Raw genomic sequence first — 18,860 nt, forward strand, 5'->3', positions numbered from 1 at the left:
TGGATTGGCAATTGGCATTTCTCGTAAAAAGGTAAACGTCTTTGTAGCAGGGACCTTTGATGGCATAGAAAGGTAAAAAGTTAACTCTGACTCTGAGCACACAATTTCTAAGTCTCTCACGACCCTGATAAGCCTGGAGAAAGAAGTAGATTCTTCTCTGGGTACTTCCCTTCTCCCCTCTGTACTCCTCAACCCCTCCACCATATTTATAAAATCTATTCAAAAAAACTAAATTGTTCAATTCATTTTAAAACATCACAACAAACATCAAATGCGAGAGCTTGGATTCGAATTCACAATATTCAACTTGTTCACATTTAAAAAGTGAATTTCAATCACTAGACTATTTGACAATTTCTTTTTTGTATTTTAAATTTTTTTTAAAAAAATTAAGTTTTTTTAAACTTATTTTTTTATTAATTAAAATGCATATAATAACTTAAATTAAACTTGGTCAAAATTACACAATTTTGTAATTTTTTTTTTTAAAAGATGTATTTTAAAAATAATATCTATTAAAACTATTCAAAATAACTTTAAATTTAAATGATATATTGAAATTTTAATATTTAAAAAAGTTATGATAAAATAACATTTTAAGAAATACAATTTAAATCAACTTTATACAAATATTCCTAAATGAAATGTATTTGGTTGGATTGCTGGTCCGTCAACAATAAACAACCACTTGACGCTTATCTACATTATTGAGTTCAATCAATTGACTATACTTTTGATGGAATTTTATACTTCCCACTGCATGTTGCATCTACAAAGTTTGGTTGCGAAACTTCCACATAATTATCACACTTCACTTTTGCTCCCATTCCCATATGATGTGCTACTTCTTTTTTTTTTGTTTAATCAATTGACTTGACTTTTGATGACTTTTGATGACATTTTCTATTTTTATTTTTCTGATATAGCATGTTGGATCTAGTATTTAAATCCATATTGAAAGAGAAGAAAGAACCATGCTTCTGTATTCCCCAAATATCATTATCAAACACCCTCTTGCTCTTGAACCAAATGAAGCCTTACATTTTCTTGTTACCTATGTCTTGGTATTTCTACTTTCACTTCTTTACCTTAACCGTAATGTATTTAGACTCAAACAAAACTGTGACAATGGCACTAGGAAACCAAACCGATCATTTGGCATTACTCCAATTCAAGCACTTGATATCTAGTGATCCATATGGTATCTTAGATTCTTGGAACAGTTCAACCCACTTTTGCAAATGGAATGGAATCATGTGTAGTCCCAAGCATCAAAGAGTAACAACCTTGATGTTGCAAGGATACAATTTGCATGGATCTATATCTCCATATATTGGCAATCTCTCTCATATCAGATTCCTCAACCTTGGAAACAACAGCTTCAACGGAAACATTCCACAAGAATTCGGTCGTTTGTCACGGTTAAGGTTTCTTCTTCTAGCTAACAACTCGTTGGCAGGAGAATTTCCTATAAACTTGACAAAGTGCTATGAGCTCAAAAGCTTAGTCTTAAGGGGAAATAATCTGATTGGAAAAATACCTAGTCAAATTGGTTCTCTTCAAAAGCTTCAAAATATTCTTATTGATAAAAACAATTTTTCTGGAAAAATCCCACCTTCTGTAAGGAATCTGTCGTCCGTAATTCTTTTTGGGACTGGCTATAATAACTTGAAGGGAAATCTTCCTCAAGAATTGTGCTACCTAAAACATTTGAAGTTCTTATCAATGCATGCCAACAAATTATCTGGTACACTTCCTTCTTGTCTGTATAATATGTCATCTCTTACTTTGATCTCAGCTGCAGTAAATAACTTTACTGGCTCTCTTCCATCCAATATGTTCCACACCCTCCCCAATCTTAAAAGCTTTGGAATTGCAAAGAATCAAATCTCAGGTTTAATCCCTATTTCCATTTCAAATGCTTCTACATTGACTGTATTTGATATAAGTAAAAATCATTTTGTCGGACAAGTTCCAACTCTAGGGAAGATACAAGGTCTTCGTTTTCTGAATTTGGCTCTCAACAATATCGGCGACAATTCAACAAAAGATTTGGAGTTTTTGAATTCATTGACAAACTCTAGTAATTTGGAAACACTCATTGTATCTTATAATAATTTTGGAGGTAGCTTGGAAAAGTCTATAGGAAATTTATCCACCGTACTTAGTCGATTTGTTATTGGAGGTAACCAAATATATGGACGAATTCCAATAGAATTAGGAAATCTGATTAGCTTGAGTCTCTTAGCCATGGAAAATAACCATTTGGAAGGAACAATTCCAACTACTTTTGGGAAGTTTCAAAAGATACAATTGCTAAGTTTGGCTGGAAACAGATTATCAGGGGATATACCAGTATTCATAGGTAATCTCAGTCAGCTGTATCAATTGGAACTAGAAGAAAATATGTTAGAAGGATATATTCCTCCTAGTATTGGAAATTGTCAAATGTTGCAATACTTAACCCTTTCACAAAACAACCTGACAGGAGTCATACCATCAGAGATTTTTAGTATTCCGTCTTTGACAAATTTATTGAATTTGTCACTAAACTCACTGAGTGGTAGCTTACCGAAAGAAGTGGGAATGCTAAAAAATATCAATGATCTAGATGTCTCTATGAATCATTTGTCGGGTGACATTCCTGAAACTATTGGTCAATGTTCAAGCTTAGAAAATCTTCGATTGCAAGGAAATTCCTTCAATGGAACAATACCATCTTCTTTGGCTTCTCTCAAAGGTCTTCGATATTTAGACCTTTCAAGTAATCAATTGTATGGAGCAATTCCTGAAGTTATGCAGAATATCTCCGGCTTGGAATACTTGAATGTTTCTTTTAACATGTTGGAAGGTGAGGTGCCAACAGATGGTGTCTTTGGAAATGCAACCCAAATAGCATTGATTGGAAACATTAAACTTTGCGGAGGTATTTCAAAACTGCATCTACCACCATGCCCTATCAAGAGTGAGAAGCACACAAAACACCATAAACTCAGATTAGTAGCAGTGATAGTTAGTGTGGTTTCTTTTCTTATACTGTCATTTATTATAACTATCTACTTCATGAAGAAAAGAAACAAAAAACAACCATCTGATTCACCAACAACTGACCACCAAGCTAAGGTTTCGTACCAAGAATTATATCAAGGAACTGATGGATTCTCGACTAAAAACTTGGTTGGATCAGGAAGTTTTGGTTCTGTGTACAAAGGAAATCTTGTGTCTGAAGATAATGTTGTTGCCGTAAAGGTCTTGAACCTCCAAAAGAAAGGAGCACACAAAAGTTTCATTGTTGAATGTAATGCACTAAAAAACATTAGACACCGGAACTTAGTTAAGATTTTAACATGTTGTTCTGGTACGGATTACAAGAATCAAGAATTTAAAGCTCTAGTTTTTGATTACATGAAAAATGGAAGCTTAGAACAGTGGTTGCATCCCGAGATTTTAAATGCAGAGCATCCAATAACATTGGACCTTGGTCATAGATTAAACATTATTATCGATGTTGCTTCTGCATTACATTATCTTCATCAGGAATGTGAGCAATTGGTCCTTCATTGTGATCTAAAGCCAAGCAATGTCCTTCTTGATGATGACATGGTTGCTCATGTGGGTGATTTTGGCATAGCAAAACTTGTCTCAACCATTGATGGTAAATCTCATTCAAATACTAGCACAATTGGAATCAAAGGAACCATTGGTTATGCTCCTCCAGGTATCTTTTAAATTCTCCTATGGTTTGGTGTATACTATATATTTTACTAGTTAGATGGTATTAACATATTTTTCTACATGTTATAGAGTATGGAATGGGTTCTGAAGCGTCCACATGTGGTGACATGTATAGCTTTGGAATTCTTGTGTTGGAAATGCTTACGGGTAGAAGACCCACTGACGAAGTTTTGGAAGATGGTCAAAATCTGCATGAATTTGTTGCAATTTCATTTCCTGATAATCTTATAAAGGTTTTGGATAAAAATCTTGTATCAAGAGATGCAGAAGTAGAAACACAAGATCGAAATCACGACAATCTCCTTCAAACTTTAGATGGGTGCTTATTTTCACTCTTTAGGATTGGACTTATTTGCTCAAGGGAATCACCAAAAGAAAGAATGAGTATTGTGGAAGTCACTAGAGAGCTTAGCATAATCAAAAAGGCCTTTTTCAATGGTGAGATAATCTAGATTTTTTATGCTTAATTTGAATCATTAATTGTTTATGGAGCTATAAATTGTTTTTGTCATCTTATACTAAAATTAAAAGTAATAATGAGTTTCTTTTCTACTTGAATTTCAGGTGTTGACACCCATAATCAGGTGTAAAAGAAGTGTATTCAGCTTGATGCAGTGTTGTTAAGAAACTGAAGTGTCCCGCTGTCAACACGTGTGACAATGTTTAGTTTACTAATGTGTTATTTAGTGAATTTGGTTCGCAATTTATGGTTATGTGTGATAGTGTTCAACGTACATTTGCCTAGTTGCTATTTATAAGTAATGTTGTATTGCTTTCTAATTAAATAAAGTGAGAATTGATACTTCTCTTATTTTGTCATCTATTTCCACTTTCCTAAGAACTGCCAGTGTTGTAGTTGAAACACCTGCTTTGTATCATTTGTGATGTTTCATCACTTGCAATTGTATCTTACGGGCTTGCTGAACTACCAATTCTAATACATTGGTATTTAACTTTCTGTTCACCAAAATTCTTAAGTTACAGAATAATTCATTTATGAGGCCCAAAAGTACCCTTCACTGTGGTTTTTTCATCCCTAATTCAATAAGGTTGATCCAGAGCTAGCTCATAAGATTGAAGATGATGAAGATTTGAGGAAGAAGCCCTAGCTCATGAATGCCAAGCATGTTGTTGAACAAGAAAAAGGAACCAAGAGAGAAAACATACGGATGGCAATTGCATTTCTTAAAGAAACTGACGGTTTGCTGAAGATTGAGGATATATTACCGTTCTTTCCAGATTTTGCCCTGATTGATGACTTCAAAGTACATTAATTTTTGTTCTTTGTTTGGCATCTCGAATAACAATATTCTACTCTGGTCAATTTTCAATGTATATTGATGATACTTACTAGTTCATTTTTGATTAGTTACTATCTGTTTCCACGTAAACAAAATAGCACGGCTTCCTTTCATACTATTAGCAAAACTGTTATATCTGAGACTGAATTTATGCAGGAAGCTATCTGTTCATCAAGCAAATTGAAACGTTGAAGGAAGAGATGAATGACACAACCCATGGGACAAATGGGGATTAGTGCACAATGAAGATACTTTTGTGTCCACATCTAATTGTAATTTCATTCTTGCAACTTCATTCTTGAAATCTATGCAAAATTTAGTAGCTTCAATATTGCAAGAGACCTGTTTGACAAAATGCCCAAGACAAACATTGCTTCTTGGAGTTGTATGAATTATGATTAATGCTTATAAATTATAATCAGTATGAGAACGAGGTCCTTTATCTCTTTTTCGATATGATGGGGATGGGTTTCTGTCTTGATATGGCTGCCTTTTTAGTTGGGCAGGTCATTTCGGAGAAGCAGAAAACTCAATAGAGACAATGTCTGTTCAACCGAATTATTCCATATGGAAACATCACTGCTGCTAGTCAATTGAAAGTACTATTAACAGAGCTGGAATCTGTTCAAAGTTTTTTTTCTATATAAATGTTCTTACTTTATTTGAATTTCAGCTTCTGTTCATATTCTTAGGAGCTTTATTGTGATGAAGTTCAAAATTTTCAAGGAGCAAACTCAAAATTGAGGAGTATAAGTTTTTCCAAAAAGGATCCTGAAAGGCAACAAATATTTTCTGGAGTTCTCTTTGGTAAGTTTTGCTTATAGCATTGAAAATCCATGACATTTAACTCAATTTTATTTATTGACTAGTGTTTTGATAATATCATTGGGACTACATTGGGCTTTGTATTGGTGTTATACTGAGAAACTTTAGGTGTAGGCTGGTCACTTGCAATTTTTGGGCTGTGTTAGTGTTCAAGTGGCCAATGCCGTCATGCAAAATAGGATCAATATTTACCGAACCGGAAACAAAAGTTTGATATGATGGAGCAAATTAAATTTAGATGCCTGAGTGACAGTGAGACCGCATTACATCATATCTTTAGTTTTCTCATTATATGGTTGGTGTCTGAATTTCATTTATAATGTATGCTGAAAGTCGGCAGCTAAAATCCATATAAAAGAGGGAACTAACAACTCTTGTATTTGCTGTTTGCTGTGTAGAAATGGAAGCATTGTTTAATAGACTTAGAGCATAGAAGCCTAAAGTTCCTTATTGAATAATGATGGAACATAAACCAAACCGATCATTTCGCATTACTCCAATTCAAGCAGTTGATATCTAGTGATCCTTATGGTATCTTAGATTCTTGGAACAGTTCAACCCACTTTTGCAAATGGAATGGAATCATGTGTAGTCCCAAGCATCAAAGAGTAACAACATTGATGTTGCAAGGATACAATTTGCATGGATCCATATCTCCATATATTGGCAATATCTCTCATATGAGATTCCTCAACCTTGGAAACAACAGCTTCAACGGAAGCATTCCACAAGAACTCAGTCGTTTGTCACGATTAAGGTTTTTCCTTCTACTAAACAACTCGCTGGATGGAGAATTTCCTCTGAACTTGACAAAGTGCTCTGAGCTCAAAGTAATACACATATCAGGAAACAAACTTATTGGAAGTATACCTAGTCAAATTGGTTCTCTTCAAAAGCTTCAAAATTTTATTATTGAGAGAAACAATTTTTCTGGAAAAATCCCACCTTCTGTAAGGAATCTGTCATCCCTCATTCTTTTTGGGACTGGCTATAATAACTTGACGGGAAATCTTCCACAAGAATTGTGCTACCTAAAACAGTTGAAGAGATTATCACTGCATGCCAACAAATTGTCTGGTACACTTCCTTCTTGTCTTTATAATATGTCATCTCTTACTTTTATCTCAGCGGCAGCAAATAACTTTACTGGCTTTCTTCCATCCAATATGTTCCACACCCTCCACAATCTCCAATACTTTGCCATTGGATGGAATCAATTCTCAGGTTTAATCCCTATTTCCATTTCAAATACTTAAGACATTGTTTAAAAATTAAAAAAATAGGAACACGTTTGTATAAAAAGTATAATTTCACTATCTCATAAAAGAGATATATTTGATAACGTCATATTTTCATCAATTTAAAACTTATTTTGACTGACTTTAATTTTGTTGGATAATGTCACACTTTGATTTTATAGCCGGTGACATATAATTTATGAGCTCATGTTTTTTTTTTAGAAAATATTTTAGATGATATTATTTTTCATAAACTTATAATTTATAATTTTTTAAAAATTAATTCAAGTAGTTTAATGTTTAAAGTTTATATGTGTTTATTTTTTTCTCAATTTTATTTATTTTCTTAATTAAAAAAGAAAAAAAATTATTTTTATTTTATTTATTAAGTATGAGTTAATTTTTTAATTAATTTTATAAACATCGTAAATTCAACCAAGTACCTTATTTCGGTCCTCATCGGCTAGGTTTAAAATAATCAATTATAAATTCACATTTATAAAAAAATTCAAATATTTAAAATTTAAAATTTATGTGTTTATTTTTTTCTCAATTTTATCTATGTTTTTTAATTGAAAAATAAATAATATTTTTATTTTTATTTTATTTTACAACTATGAATCTATTTGCTACTGGTTATAATTAATTCATAGTTGTAAAATAAAATAAAAATAAAAATATTATTTATTTTTCAATGGAACAATACCATCTTCTTTGGCTTCTCTCAAAGGTCTTCGATATTTAGACCTTTCAAGTAATCAATTGTACGGACCAATTCCTGAATTATGCAGAATATCTCCGGCTTGGAATACTTGAATGTTTCTTTTAACATGTTGGAAGGTGAGGTGCCAACAGATGGTGTCTTTGGAAATGCAACCCAAATAGCATTGATTGGAAACAGTAAACTTTGTGGGTGACATGGTTGCTTCTGCATTACATTATCTTCATCAAGAATGTCATCAATTGGTCATTCATTGTGATCTAAAGCCAAGCAATGTCCTTCTTGATGATGACATGGTTGCTCATGTGGGTGATTTTGGCATAGCAAGACTTGTCTCAAACATTGATGGTAAATCTCATACAAATACTAGCACAATTGGAATTAAAGGAACCATTGGCTATGCTCCTCCAGGTATGTTCTAAATTCTTGAATCTTCCGGTGTTTATTTGAACTCTCCTATGTTTTAGTGTAGACTAAATATTTTACTAATGACATGGTATTAACATATTTTGCTAAATGTTATAGAGTATGGAATGGGTTCTGAAGTGTCAACATGTGGTGACATGTATAGCTTTGGAATTCTTATGTTAGAAATGCTTACGGGTAGAAGACCCACTGATGAGGCTTTGGAAGATGGTCAAATCGGCATGAATTTGTTGCAATTTCATTTCCTGATAATCTTATAAAGGTTTTGGATATAAATCTTGTATCAAGAGATGCAGAAGTAGAAACACAAGATCGAAATCACGACAATCTCCTTCAAACTTTAGATGGGTGCTTATTTTCACTCCTTAGGGTTGGACTTATTTGCTCAATGGAATCACCAAATGAAAGAATGAGTGTTGTGGAAGTCACTAGAGAGCTTAGCCTAATCAAAAAGGCTTTTTTCACTGGTGAGATAATTGAGATTTTTTATGATTAAGTTGAATCATAACTAACTCATTAATTGTTTCTGGAGTTATAGAGAAATGTATCGAGCTTGGTGCAGTGTTGTTAAGAAATAAAGTGTCTTAGTTGTTATTACGCGTGACAGTGTTTAGTTTACTAATGTGTTATTTAGGGATTTCGGTTAGCAATTTATGGTTATGTGTGATTGTGTTCAATGTACATTTTCCTTGCAACCTATGGATTCTATACTAGTTGCTATTAATAAGTAATGTTGTATTGAATTTTAATTCAATAAAGTGAAAACTGAAACTTCTGTTATATTTATCTTCCTTCCTTTTTCATGTATTTCCACTTTCTTGAATATCATAAGTTGTCCTTCTGTGTCGCATACTGTACCTTTAAATGACTCCATCTGGGACAAAAACAAAGGTTTGTGTTTCGTGTTAATACAAAGTGTGACCCTCTGGCTAAATGTAACATTTGGAAAAGTATCTTTGATGTCAAAGAGAGGATTTGGAGTTGGGATATTTGGAAAAAAATTAGGAGGAAGGTGTTTGAAGAGGAGGGAAGTGGAAGGTTTATTGGAAAATGATATTCAATATAGGAGGGAATGTGTAAGGTTCACTATGATCTCTTTATGTTTACGTCTAAAAGTAGTGCCATTCTTGAAATGCATGCAAAATATGGTAGCCTGAATGTCGCAAGGGACATGTTGGATTGGTTGAAAAGGGTCAAAGACAATTTGACATGATAACAAAGTGGTATGGTATAGTTCCGGAAAGAGAGCACTATAGTTGCATGATTGAAGCATAAAAGGATTGCAAAGACATTTGCTCGTAGTTCAGTTGAAATGAAACTGTTAACCTTAATATCCAGGTACTTTTAACTCTGGCACCGATGGGATTCTTGAAAGAGATGTCCTTTGAAGCATGAGTACTAAAGGGAATGATGTTTTGTATTATTATTCGAGCCCTAAATGCTGAGTATTTATAGATACAAATGTAGATGTTGTTGATTGGCTGTAATTTTTGGTAAAACTCATTGTGTTTCTATCTTGTCAAATCTGGTGTCATGACATGCATTCTACTGTTGTGAAGTTTTTCTTATGCAGGCCTTTACCTGATGTCAAGGCCGATGTCATGACATTCGCAGCTGTTACGTTCTTTTCTATTACTATTTATGGTTATGTGATCTGATAAGATCCTATGCGCTTTATTTGGTAATGTTGGATTCTGATCTGATTCAAGGACGTCTTTGATGGTTATTATTTTTAGTTCCTTGATTTATGGAAATTAGTTTTATTAGGGTTAAAACTAATTTGGATCCAAGGCCCAGCTGCTGTGTTTTATGAAGGCTATATATTCTACGAAGAAGCTGCTGATCACGTTAGGGTTTTTGTTTGAGAAGCTTTAAGAGTTCTTTGTTTTAAGTTTTCGTTCTAGCCTTCTTGTAAGCCAAACAATCATCATGATGATTGTCTTGGTCTAGGTGTTTTGTTTTGAGTTGTAAGAAGTACTCAAAGCTTTTAAGCAAGAGTACTATTGTACTTGATTAAAGCTTTTAAGCAAGATCAAGTTGTGTCTTTGAAGTGTGTCTTCTTTGCTATTCGTTGAGTGTTTTTCATCACTGCTGTGATTGAGGGGGAGTGAGTAGGATCTCTGATCTAAGTTGTTTAGATTGAAGTTGCATTGGGTAGATATTAAGTGAAAGGAGTAATCTTGATCTGTATTACCTTTAATTGATATTACTTATAGTGGACTTCCTCCCTGGCTTGGTAGCCCCCAGATGTAGGTGTGATTGCACCGAACTGGGTTAACAACTTTCTTGTGTTGTTATTCTGTTTACTCCTTGTTCATTTGTTTAAAAGCATTCAGATAGTAATGTCGTGACATCCTGTTCGACATCGCGTGTTTGAGTCCAGAATTTCAATTGGCATCAGAGCAGGCACCCTGCCTGTTTTTACTGGGTGAGATCTAGGGACAGTATTTTCTGGTACTATGGACAAAGAAGGTGGTGGATTTGTGATTAGACCACCCATTCTGGATGGTTCCAATTATGATTATTGGAAACCTCGCATGGTGGCTTTTCTGCAATCCGTGGATAGTAAAGCATGGAGAGCTGTGAACAAAGGATGGGAACATCCTGTCATTACTGATAAAGATGGCAAGAAAACTCTTAAACCAGAGGAAGAATGGGACAAAGATGAAGAGGCATTGGCGCTTGGCAACTCTAAAGCCTTAAATGCTTTATTCAATGGAATTGACAGGAATATATTCAGACTAGTACACCAGTGTGAACTAGCCAAAGATGTCTGGGATACCCTCAAGACTACTCATGAGGGCACCTCCAAAGTGAAGATGTCAAGACTTCAACTGCTAACTACGAAGTTTGAAAATCTAAGGATGAGAGATGATGAAAGTATTAAGGATTTTCATATGAATATACTTGATATTGCTAATACCTCAGGAGCTTTGGGAGAGAAAATGTCTGATGAAAAGCTGGTGAGAAAAATCCTTAGATCCCTACCTAAGAGATTTGATATGAAAGTTACAGCTATAGAAGAGGCACAGGACATCAGCAAAATGAAGGTAGAAGAGTTAATTGGATCTCTTCAAACCTTTGAGATGGGGATCAGTGAAAATTCTGAAAAGAAGAACAAAAGCATAGCTTTTGTGTCCAACTCTCAAGAAGAAGCAGAGGAAAGTAGAGAAGAGAATCTATCTGAATCTATAGCTATGCTTGGTAAACAATTCAACAAAATTATGAGAAGAATGGATCAGAAGCCAAGACCTAATGCCAAGAACATCTCATCTGACATCAGTAGATCTTATGACTCTGGCAGAAGAGCAAAACCAGAAGAAAAGTACAATCACAGCAAAGGGATTCAATGTCATGGATGTGAAGGGTATGGACATATTAGAGCTGAATGTCCTACTTATCTCAAGAAACAAAAGAAAGGATTGTCAGTCTCCTGGTCTGATGAAGATTCTGAGAGTGATTTTGAAGAAGAATCAGCCAAACATGTCACAGCCCTTACTGGGGTTTGCAATTCTGATGAAGATTCTAGTGAAGATGAGCTAACCTTTGAAGAACTGGCAACCTCCTACAGAAAGCTGTGTATCAGAAGTGCTGAAGTTTGTCAACAAGGTGAAAAGCAGAAGAAATACATAGTTCAGTTGGAGGCTGATAACAAAGGGCTTAGTAAAACTATATCTGAACTAAACAGTGAAATTATCATGTTACAATCCAAACTTGATCAGATGTCGAAATCTGTAAAAATGTTGAACAGTGGCTCGGATATGTTGGAGGAGATTTTGCAGATTGGAAAAAGTTCAGGAGATATGTCTGGTATAGGATTTGTTGGTGCAAAGAAACATTCCCAAGATAGTAGCAGAACTAAACCTGAAGCTGAGATGTTGAAACCAATGTCAAAACATGTGACTCAACATCACGAGAAAAGTGAAATGAAGAGAAAGTTTCAAAGATGGAGATGTCATTACTGTGGAAGATTTGGGCACATTAAGCCCTTTTGCTTCAGATTATATGGATACCCAGATCAAGCTCCTTACTACAAACCTAAGCAGATCATGCCCATCCAGAAGCAACAATGGAAACCTAAAAATATGGCTTTAATAGCCCATACATCTCTTAGAGTTTCAGCCAAAGAAGATTGGTATTTTGACAATGGATGTTCCAGACACATGACTGGAATCAAGAATCTGCTTGTTGATATCAAGAATCATTCTACTAGCTATGTAACCTTTGGTGATGGAGCTAAAGGAGAAATCAAAGGAGTTGGAAAACTAGACTGTTCAGGAGTGCCAAATTTAGAAGGTGTTTTGTTGGTCAAAGGCCTGACTGCTAACCTCATAAGCATCAGTCAACTCTGTGACCAAGGATACCAAGTCAACTTCACTAAAGCTGAGTGTGTGGTTACTAATGAAGAAAAGGAAGTAGTAATGAGGGGAGTCAGATCCAAAGATAACTGCTACTTGTGGGTGTCTCATGAATCCAACTACTCAACTGTATGTTCTAAAGAAGAAGAAGCAAAGCTGTGGCACCAAAAACTTGGTCACCTTCATCTAAGAGGTATGAAAAGGATTATTTCTCTGGAAGCTGTGAGAGGAATTCCTAAGCTACAAATTGATGAAGGAAGAATATGTGGTGAATGTCAGATAGGAAAACAAACCAGGATGTCACATCCAAAGGTTACACATCTGACCACTTCCAGAGTTCTTGAACTGCTCCATATGGACTTGATGGGACCAATGCAAATAGAAAGTCTTGGAGGAAAGAAATATGCTTATGTGGTTGTGGATGACTACTCCAGATACACTTGGGTAAACTTCATCAGAGAAAAGTCAGATGTGTTTGATGTTTTCAAGGACCTATGTCAAAGAGTTCAAAGAGAAAAAGAAAATGGTGTTGTGAGAATTAGAAGTGATCATGGAAAGGAATTTGAGAATCAAAAGTTTGCTGATTTCTGCTCCTCTGAAGGAATACATCATGAATTTTCATCCCCTATTACTCCACAGCAAAATGGGGTTGTTGAAAGAAAAAATAGAACTATTCAAGAATCAGCCAGAGCCATGATCCATGCTAAGAATCTTCCTATCTACTTCTGGGCTGAAGCCATGAATACTGCTTGTTATGTCCATAATAGAGTTACCTTAAGAAAAGGAACCTCTACCACCCTATATGAGATCTGGAAGGGAAGAAAACCCACTGTCAAATACTTCCATGTGTTTGGTAGTAAGTGTTACATTCTTGCTGATAGAGATCACAGAAGGAAGATGGATCCCAAGAGTGATGAAGGAATCTTTCTGGGCTACTCTACAAACAGTAGAGCCTATAGAGTGTTCAACTCAAGAACCAGAATAATAATGGAGTCCATAAATGTTGTGGTTGATGATGTCCACAATCAAGCAGATGTCACAGAAGATGTCGGAACATTCTGGGATATTACAGCTGAAGGATCTACAAGAGAAGATGATTGCAGTCCTACTATCACAGAATCTGAGACTGAACCTCCTAACAAGAGTCCATCTATAAGAGTTCAAAAAAATCATCCTAGTGAACTTATTATAGGAGATCTCAACAGTGGAATTACTACAAGGTCAAGGGAAGTAGTTTCAAACTCTTGTTTTGTGTCAAAAATTGAACCTAAAAATGTCAAGGAAGCATTAACAGATGAGTTCTGGATTAATGCCATGCAGGAAGAACTAGGCCAGTTTGAAAGGAATGAAGTATGGGAGCTGGTACCAAGACCTAAAGGTACTAATGTCATTGGAACAAAATGGGTTTACAAGAACAAGTCAGATAAACTGGGAACTGTTGTCAGAAACAAAGCAAGGCTAGTAGCTCAAGGATACACTCAAGTTGAAGGAATTGACTTTGATGAAACCTTTGCTCCAGTTGCTAGACTTGAGTCAATTAGATTACTGCTAGGAGTTGCTTGTATTCTAAAATTCAAACTATATCAGATGGATGTGAAGAGTGCCTTCTTGAATGGATACTTGAGTGAGGAAGTTTATGTGGAGCAACCTAAAGGTTTTGCTGATCCAAACCATCCTGACTATGTGTACAAACTAAGAAAAGCTCTTTATGGCCTAAAACAAGCCCCAAGAGCTTGGTATGAGAGACTAACTGAGTTTCTTACTGGTAATGGGTACAGGAAAGGAGGAATAGATAAAACACTTTTTGTTAAAGATGAAGGAGGAAAGATCCTGATTGCTCAAATCTATGTGGATGATATTGTGTTTGGTGGGATGTCAGACAAGATGACTAGACATTTTGTTGATCAGATGCAATCAGAATTTGAAATGAGCCTAGTTGGAGAATTAACTTATTTTCTTGGGCTGCAAGTTAAACAGATGGAAGACTCAATCTTTCTCTCTCAGAGTAAGTATGCTAAAAACATTGTTAAAAAGTTTGGAATGGAAAATGCTACTCACAAAAGAACACCAGCTCCTACTCACTTAAAGTTGTCCAAAGATGAAAAGGGAACCAGTGTTGATCAAAGTTTATATAGAAGCATGATAGGAAGCCTGTTGTATCTCACAGCCAGTAGACCTGATATTGCTTTTGCTGTTGGGGTGTGTGCTAGGTATCAAGCAGATCCAAAGATCAGTCATATCAATCAAGTCAAGAGGATCCTGAAATATGTGAATGATACTTGTGAGTATGGAATGCTCTACTCTCATGGGTGTGAACCTATTCTCACTGGATATTGTGATGCAGATTGGGCTGGAAGTGCTGATGACAGAAAAAGTACTTCAGGAGGATGTTTCTTCTTGGGGAATAATCTTATTTCATGGTTCAGCAAGAAACAAAATTGTGTGTCTTTGTCCACTGCAGAGGCAGAATACATTGCAGCAGGAAGTAGTTGCTCTCAGCTTGTTTGGATGAAACAAATGTTAACAGAATACAATGTCACACAAGATGTCATAACATTATATTGTGACAACTTAAGTGCCATTAACATTTCAAAGAATCCCATTCAGCATAGCAGGACCAAGCACATTGATATTAGACACCATTACATTAGAGATCTTGTTGAGGATAAAATAATTGCCTTGGAACATGTTGCTACAAATCTTCAACTGGCTGACATTTTCACAAAAGCTTTGGATGCAAATCAATTTGAAAATCTAAGAAGTAAACTAGGCATTTGTCTTTGTGAAGGATTATAGCAATTAATTGGGTGTGGGGCCAGCATTATTTCTCTCTCCAAATATTTGATATCATTACACATTAAAGTGTATTTTCCCCCCCTTTTACAATTTGCCCAAACGGTTTCCATTCCCCCAAAACCTATCCTCCACACTCACGCTATCTCTCTGTGTTTCTGCATTCACAAACCTTTTACCCAGCTTTCCATTTTCTCTCACCATGTCTCAGAGTTCTCCCTCAAAGAAATCTTCTCCTTCCTCTGAAACAGCATCAGGATCTAGGGCACCCAATGTGGTGAGTGATCAAGATGTTGTGTTGGATGTTGTGCCATTGAACTCTGTTCCTGCTACCGATCCTGTTCGTAATCTACCAAGAAAGATGCATGCAAGAAAATCAACTGGTGGATCTGTTCCAGAAACTTTTTCTGTTCAAGGTAGAGAGGGCTCTGCTTATGTTCACAATGCGATCGCAGGTATTGTCACAAGAATCTTGAATGAAGGGCACAAGGTTGATGGAATATCTGTTCCTCTAGCCCAAATTCTTGCCTCTGAGAATAGCAAAGATGGTCAAGATGGTCAAGATGATGCTAGCAAAGATCAGGGTGATGTTGAGACATCTGTTGATAACAATGATGAGAAGACCCCTGGTGCCAAAGATGTTGAGACATCTGAAGCTATCAATGTTGAAACATCTGGTACTAAAAATGCTGAGATTCTTGAACCTGAGAAAGCTGAAGAGGTTCCTGTTGCTCCTCCTAAAGAAACCCTTAATGAAGGCCCTACTGTGCATGATGTGGTGAATCTGGATGATCTGGATGATTCTATTGACATTGCTGATGATGAGCTCATCTCTAGCATCTCTCATAGAGTCAAGACTCGTAAGGGCAAACAGGCTTGTGATCAAGATTTCTCCAAACCTCAGGTTACTCCTCAAAAGAAGGTCACTATAAAGAAGGTCAAGAAGGTCCTTGCTGAACCTTCAACCACTGGGAGCAAGGTTGCTGTGAAGAAGAGGAAGGAAAGAAGTGTTTTTGTCCCTGAAGACGATGTCTTAAGTGATGTCCCTGACATCCCATCAAAGAAGAAGATTGCTGTCACAAAATCCTCCACAAAGGTTCGTGATGTTCCCTTGGACAACATTTACTTGCACTATGCTTCAAATGCTATCCAGTGGAAGTTTGTTTATCAAAGAAGGCTGGCTCTAGAAAGAGAATTAGCAAATGATGCTCTGGAATGTCAAGATGTCATGAAGCTCATCAAGTCTGCAGGTTTGATTAAAACTGTTACTCATTTTTCAAAGTGTTATGAAATGCTTGTGAAGGAATTTATTGTGAATTTGTCTCAAGATTGTGGTGATGGAAGAACTGATGATTTTCATAAGGTGTATGTTAGAAGAAAGTGTATAGATTTTTCCCCTGCTGTTATCAACCTATATCTAGGTAGAGATGCTGAGGCTCAACCTGAGCTTGAAGTGACTGATAATGAGGTGTGCAAAGTAATCACTGGTGGTAAGGTTAAGAAGTGGCCCATAAAGAGCAAACTGTCTGCTAGTTCTCTTAATGTCAGGTATGCATTGCTGCACAAAATTGGTGCTGCTAACTGGGTGCCTACCAATCACACTTCTACCATTGCTGTTGGCCTAGGAAGATTCATATATGCTGTGGGAACCAAGACAAAATTTGACTATGGGACTTACATATTTGATCAAACTATGAGGCATGTTGGTACTTGTGCTACCAAGCTTCCCATTGCTTTCCCATCTCTGATATGTGGGATAATCCTCAAGCAACACCCTGGAATTCTGAAAAGTAAAGATTCTGTATGTAAGAGGGAGAGTGCTTTGTCTTTTCACTACAAGCTGCTTCAGAGGTCTGATGACATGACATCTGCTGGGACATCACAACCCAGCAAGTCTGTGAACAAAGCCCTTCTTATTGCTGAGCTGAAAGAGACTTGTCAGGAGTTGGACAACAGGAAGATGAAACTTGAAAAGCTCATCCAAAGTCTTGAGCAGTCTACAGATGATGACCTTGCTGGTGAGAGGGACGGTGACAATATGGATGAAGACAAAGGTGCTGAGGAAGAGGCTGAGGATGCTGAGGCTGAGGGTGCTGAAAGTGGGAGTAGTGATGCTGCTGAAGAGACTAGTAGCTCAAGTGATGACAATCCTGGTGGCTCTAGTGATGAAGACAGTGATGGGTCTGATGATTAGCTCTGATTCTGATTGTGTTTTGGCTCCTTTTGTGGCTAAAAAAGGGGAGTAATGGTGGTTGTTTTGTTGTTTTGGTGGTCTTTTGGTTTTTCTTGTTGGTTGATGGACATGGTTGTTTTGTTGTTTTGGTGGTCTTTTGGTTTTTCTTAATGGTTGATGGACATGGTTTTTTTTTTGTTGTTTTCTTTATTTTGGGTGTTCCCTGGTTCTCCCTGACAATGACAAGTGGTTTCTGTAACAGTTGATTAAGTAGATGTTTTCTGGTTTTCTGGTGATTAATCAAGATGCTGTTGTTTGCTTACAGAATTTATTTTTCTGTTGTTGGCTGCTGTTGTTTGCTTACAGAATTTATTTTTCTGTTGTTGGCTGCTGTGTTTGCTCTGATATCTGTTTGGTTACATCAATTAGTGTTTTAGCCAAAAATTTGCCAAAGGGGGAGTTTGTAGATGTTGTTGATTGGCTGTAATTTTTGGTAAAACTCATTGTGTTTCTATCTTGTCAAATCTGGTGTCATGACATGCATTCTACTGTTGTGAAGTTTTTCTTATGCAGGCCTTTACCTGATGTCAAGGCCGATGTCATGACATTCGCAGCTGTTACGTTCTTTTCTATTACTATTTATGGTTATGTGATCTGATAAGATCCTATGCGCTTTATTTGGTAATGTTGGATTCTGATCTGATTCAAGGACGTCTTTGATGGTTATTATTTTTAGTTCCTTGATTTATGGAAATTAGTTTTATTAGGGTTAAAACTAATTTGGATCCAAGGCCCAGCTGTTGTGTTTTATGAAGGCTATATATTCTACGAAGAAGCTGCTGATCACGTTAGGGTTTTTGTTTGAGAAGCTTTAAGAGTTCTTTGTTTTAAGTTTTCGTTCTAGCCTTCTTGTAAGCCAAACAATCATCATGATGATTGTCTTGGTCTAGGTGTTTTATTTTGAGTTGTAAGAAGTACTCAAAGCTTTTAAGCAAGAGTACTATTGTACTTGATTAAAGCTTTTAAGTAAGATCAAGTTGTGTCTTTGAAGTGTGTCTTCTTTGCTATTCGTTGAGTGTTTTTCATCACTGCTGTGATTGAGGGGGAGTGAGTAGGATCTCTGATCTAAGTTGTTTAGATTGAAGTTGCATTGGGTAGATATTAAGTGAAAGGAGTAATCTTGATCTGTATTACCTTTAATTGATATTACTTATAGTGGACTTCCTCCCTGGCTTGGTAGCCCCCAGATGTAGGTGTGATTGCACCGAACTGGGTTAACAACTTTCTTGT

General features: G+C 36.0%; 2 protein-coding genes and 1 pseudogene across 2 annotated transcripts; all 3 read left to right on the plus strand.

Annotated features, from left to right (window-relative positions):
- The first annotated feature begins 639 nt into the window (after positions 1-639).
- Positions 640-4,554, plus strand: LOC131651885 (probable LRR receptor-like serine/threonine-protein kinase At3g47570). Its single transcript, XM_058921612.1, has 3 exons — positions 640-3,718; positions 3,805-4,173; positions 4,300-4,554. The coding sequence occupies exons 1-3, from the start codon at positions 928-930 to the stop codon at positions 4,323-4,325; spliced, it is 3,186 nt and encodes a 1,061-aa protein (XP_058777595.1). The 5' UTR covers positions 640-927; the 3' UTR covers positions 4,326-4,554.
- A 293-nt stretch (positions 4,555-4,847) lies between these two features.
- LOC131649861 (LRR receptor-like serine/threonine-protein kinase EFR) lies at positions 4,848-8,022 on the plus strand. The gene is made up of 5 exons (XM_058919611.1): positions 4,848-5,000; positions 5,459-5,542; positions 5,729-5,843; positions 6,321-7,085; positions 7,891-8,022. Exons 1-5 carry the CDS (start codon positions 4,848-4,850, stop codon positions 7,926-7,928), a joined length of 1,155 nt encoding a protein of 384 aa, XP_058775594.1. The 3' UTR covers positions 7,929-8,022.
- Positions 8,018-9,180, plus strand: LOC131651886 (putative receptor-like protein kinase At3g47110; annotated as a pseudogene).
- The last annotated feature ends 9,680 nt before the right edge of the window (positions 9,181-18,860 follow it).

Source organism: Vicia villosa, linkage group LG2 (genome assembly GCF_029867415.1).
Source record: "Vicia villosa cultivar HV-30 ecotype Madison, WI linkage group LG2, Vvil1.0, whole genome shotgun sequence".
In the NCBI taxonomy this organism is placed as follows: Eukaryota; Viridiplantae; Streptophyta; class Magnoliopsida; order Fabales; family Fabaceae; genus Vicia; species Vicia villosa.

Coding starts and splice junctions, on each gene's coding strand:
- LOC131651885 (XM_058921612.1), top strand. CDS start 928: ATGTTGGATCTAGTATTTAAATCCATATTGAAAGAGAAGAAAGAACCA. Junction 3,719..3,804: donor CATTGGTTATGCTCCTCCAG/GTATCTTTTAAA, acceptor TACATGTTATAG/AGTATGGAATGGGTTCTGAA. Junction 4,174..4,299: donor CAAAAAGGCCTTTTTCAATG/GTGAGATAATCT, acceptor CTTGAATTTCAG/GTGTTGACACCCATAATCAG.
- LOC131649861 (XM_058919611.1), top strand. CDS start 4,848: ATGAATGCCAAGCATGTTGTTGAACAAGAAAAAGGAACCAAGAGAGAA. Junction 5,001..5,458: donor CCCTGATTGATGACTTCAAA/GTACATTAATTT, acceptor AATTATAATCAG/TATGAGAACGAGGTCCTTTA. Junction 5,543..5,728: donor CTGCCTTTTTAGTTGGGCAG/GTCATTTCGGAG, acceptor TCATATTCTTAG/GAGCTTTATTGTGATGAAGT.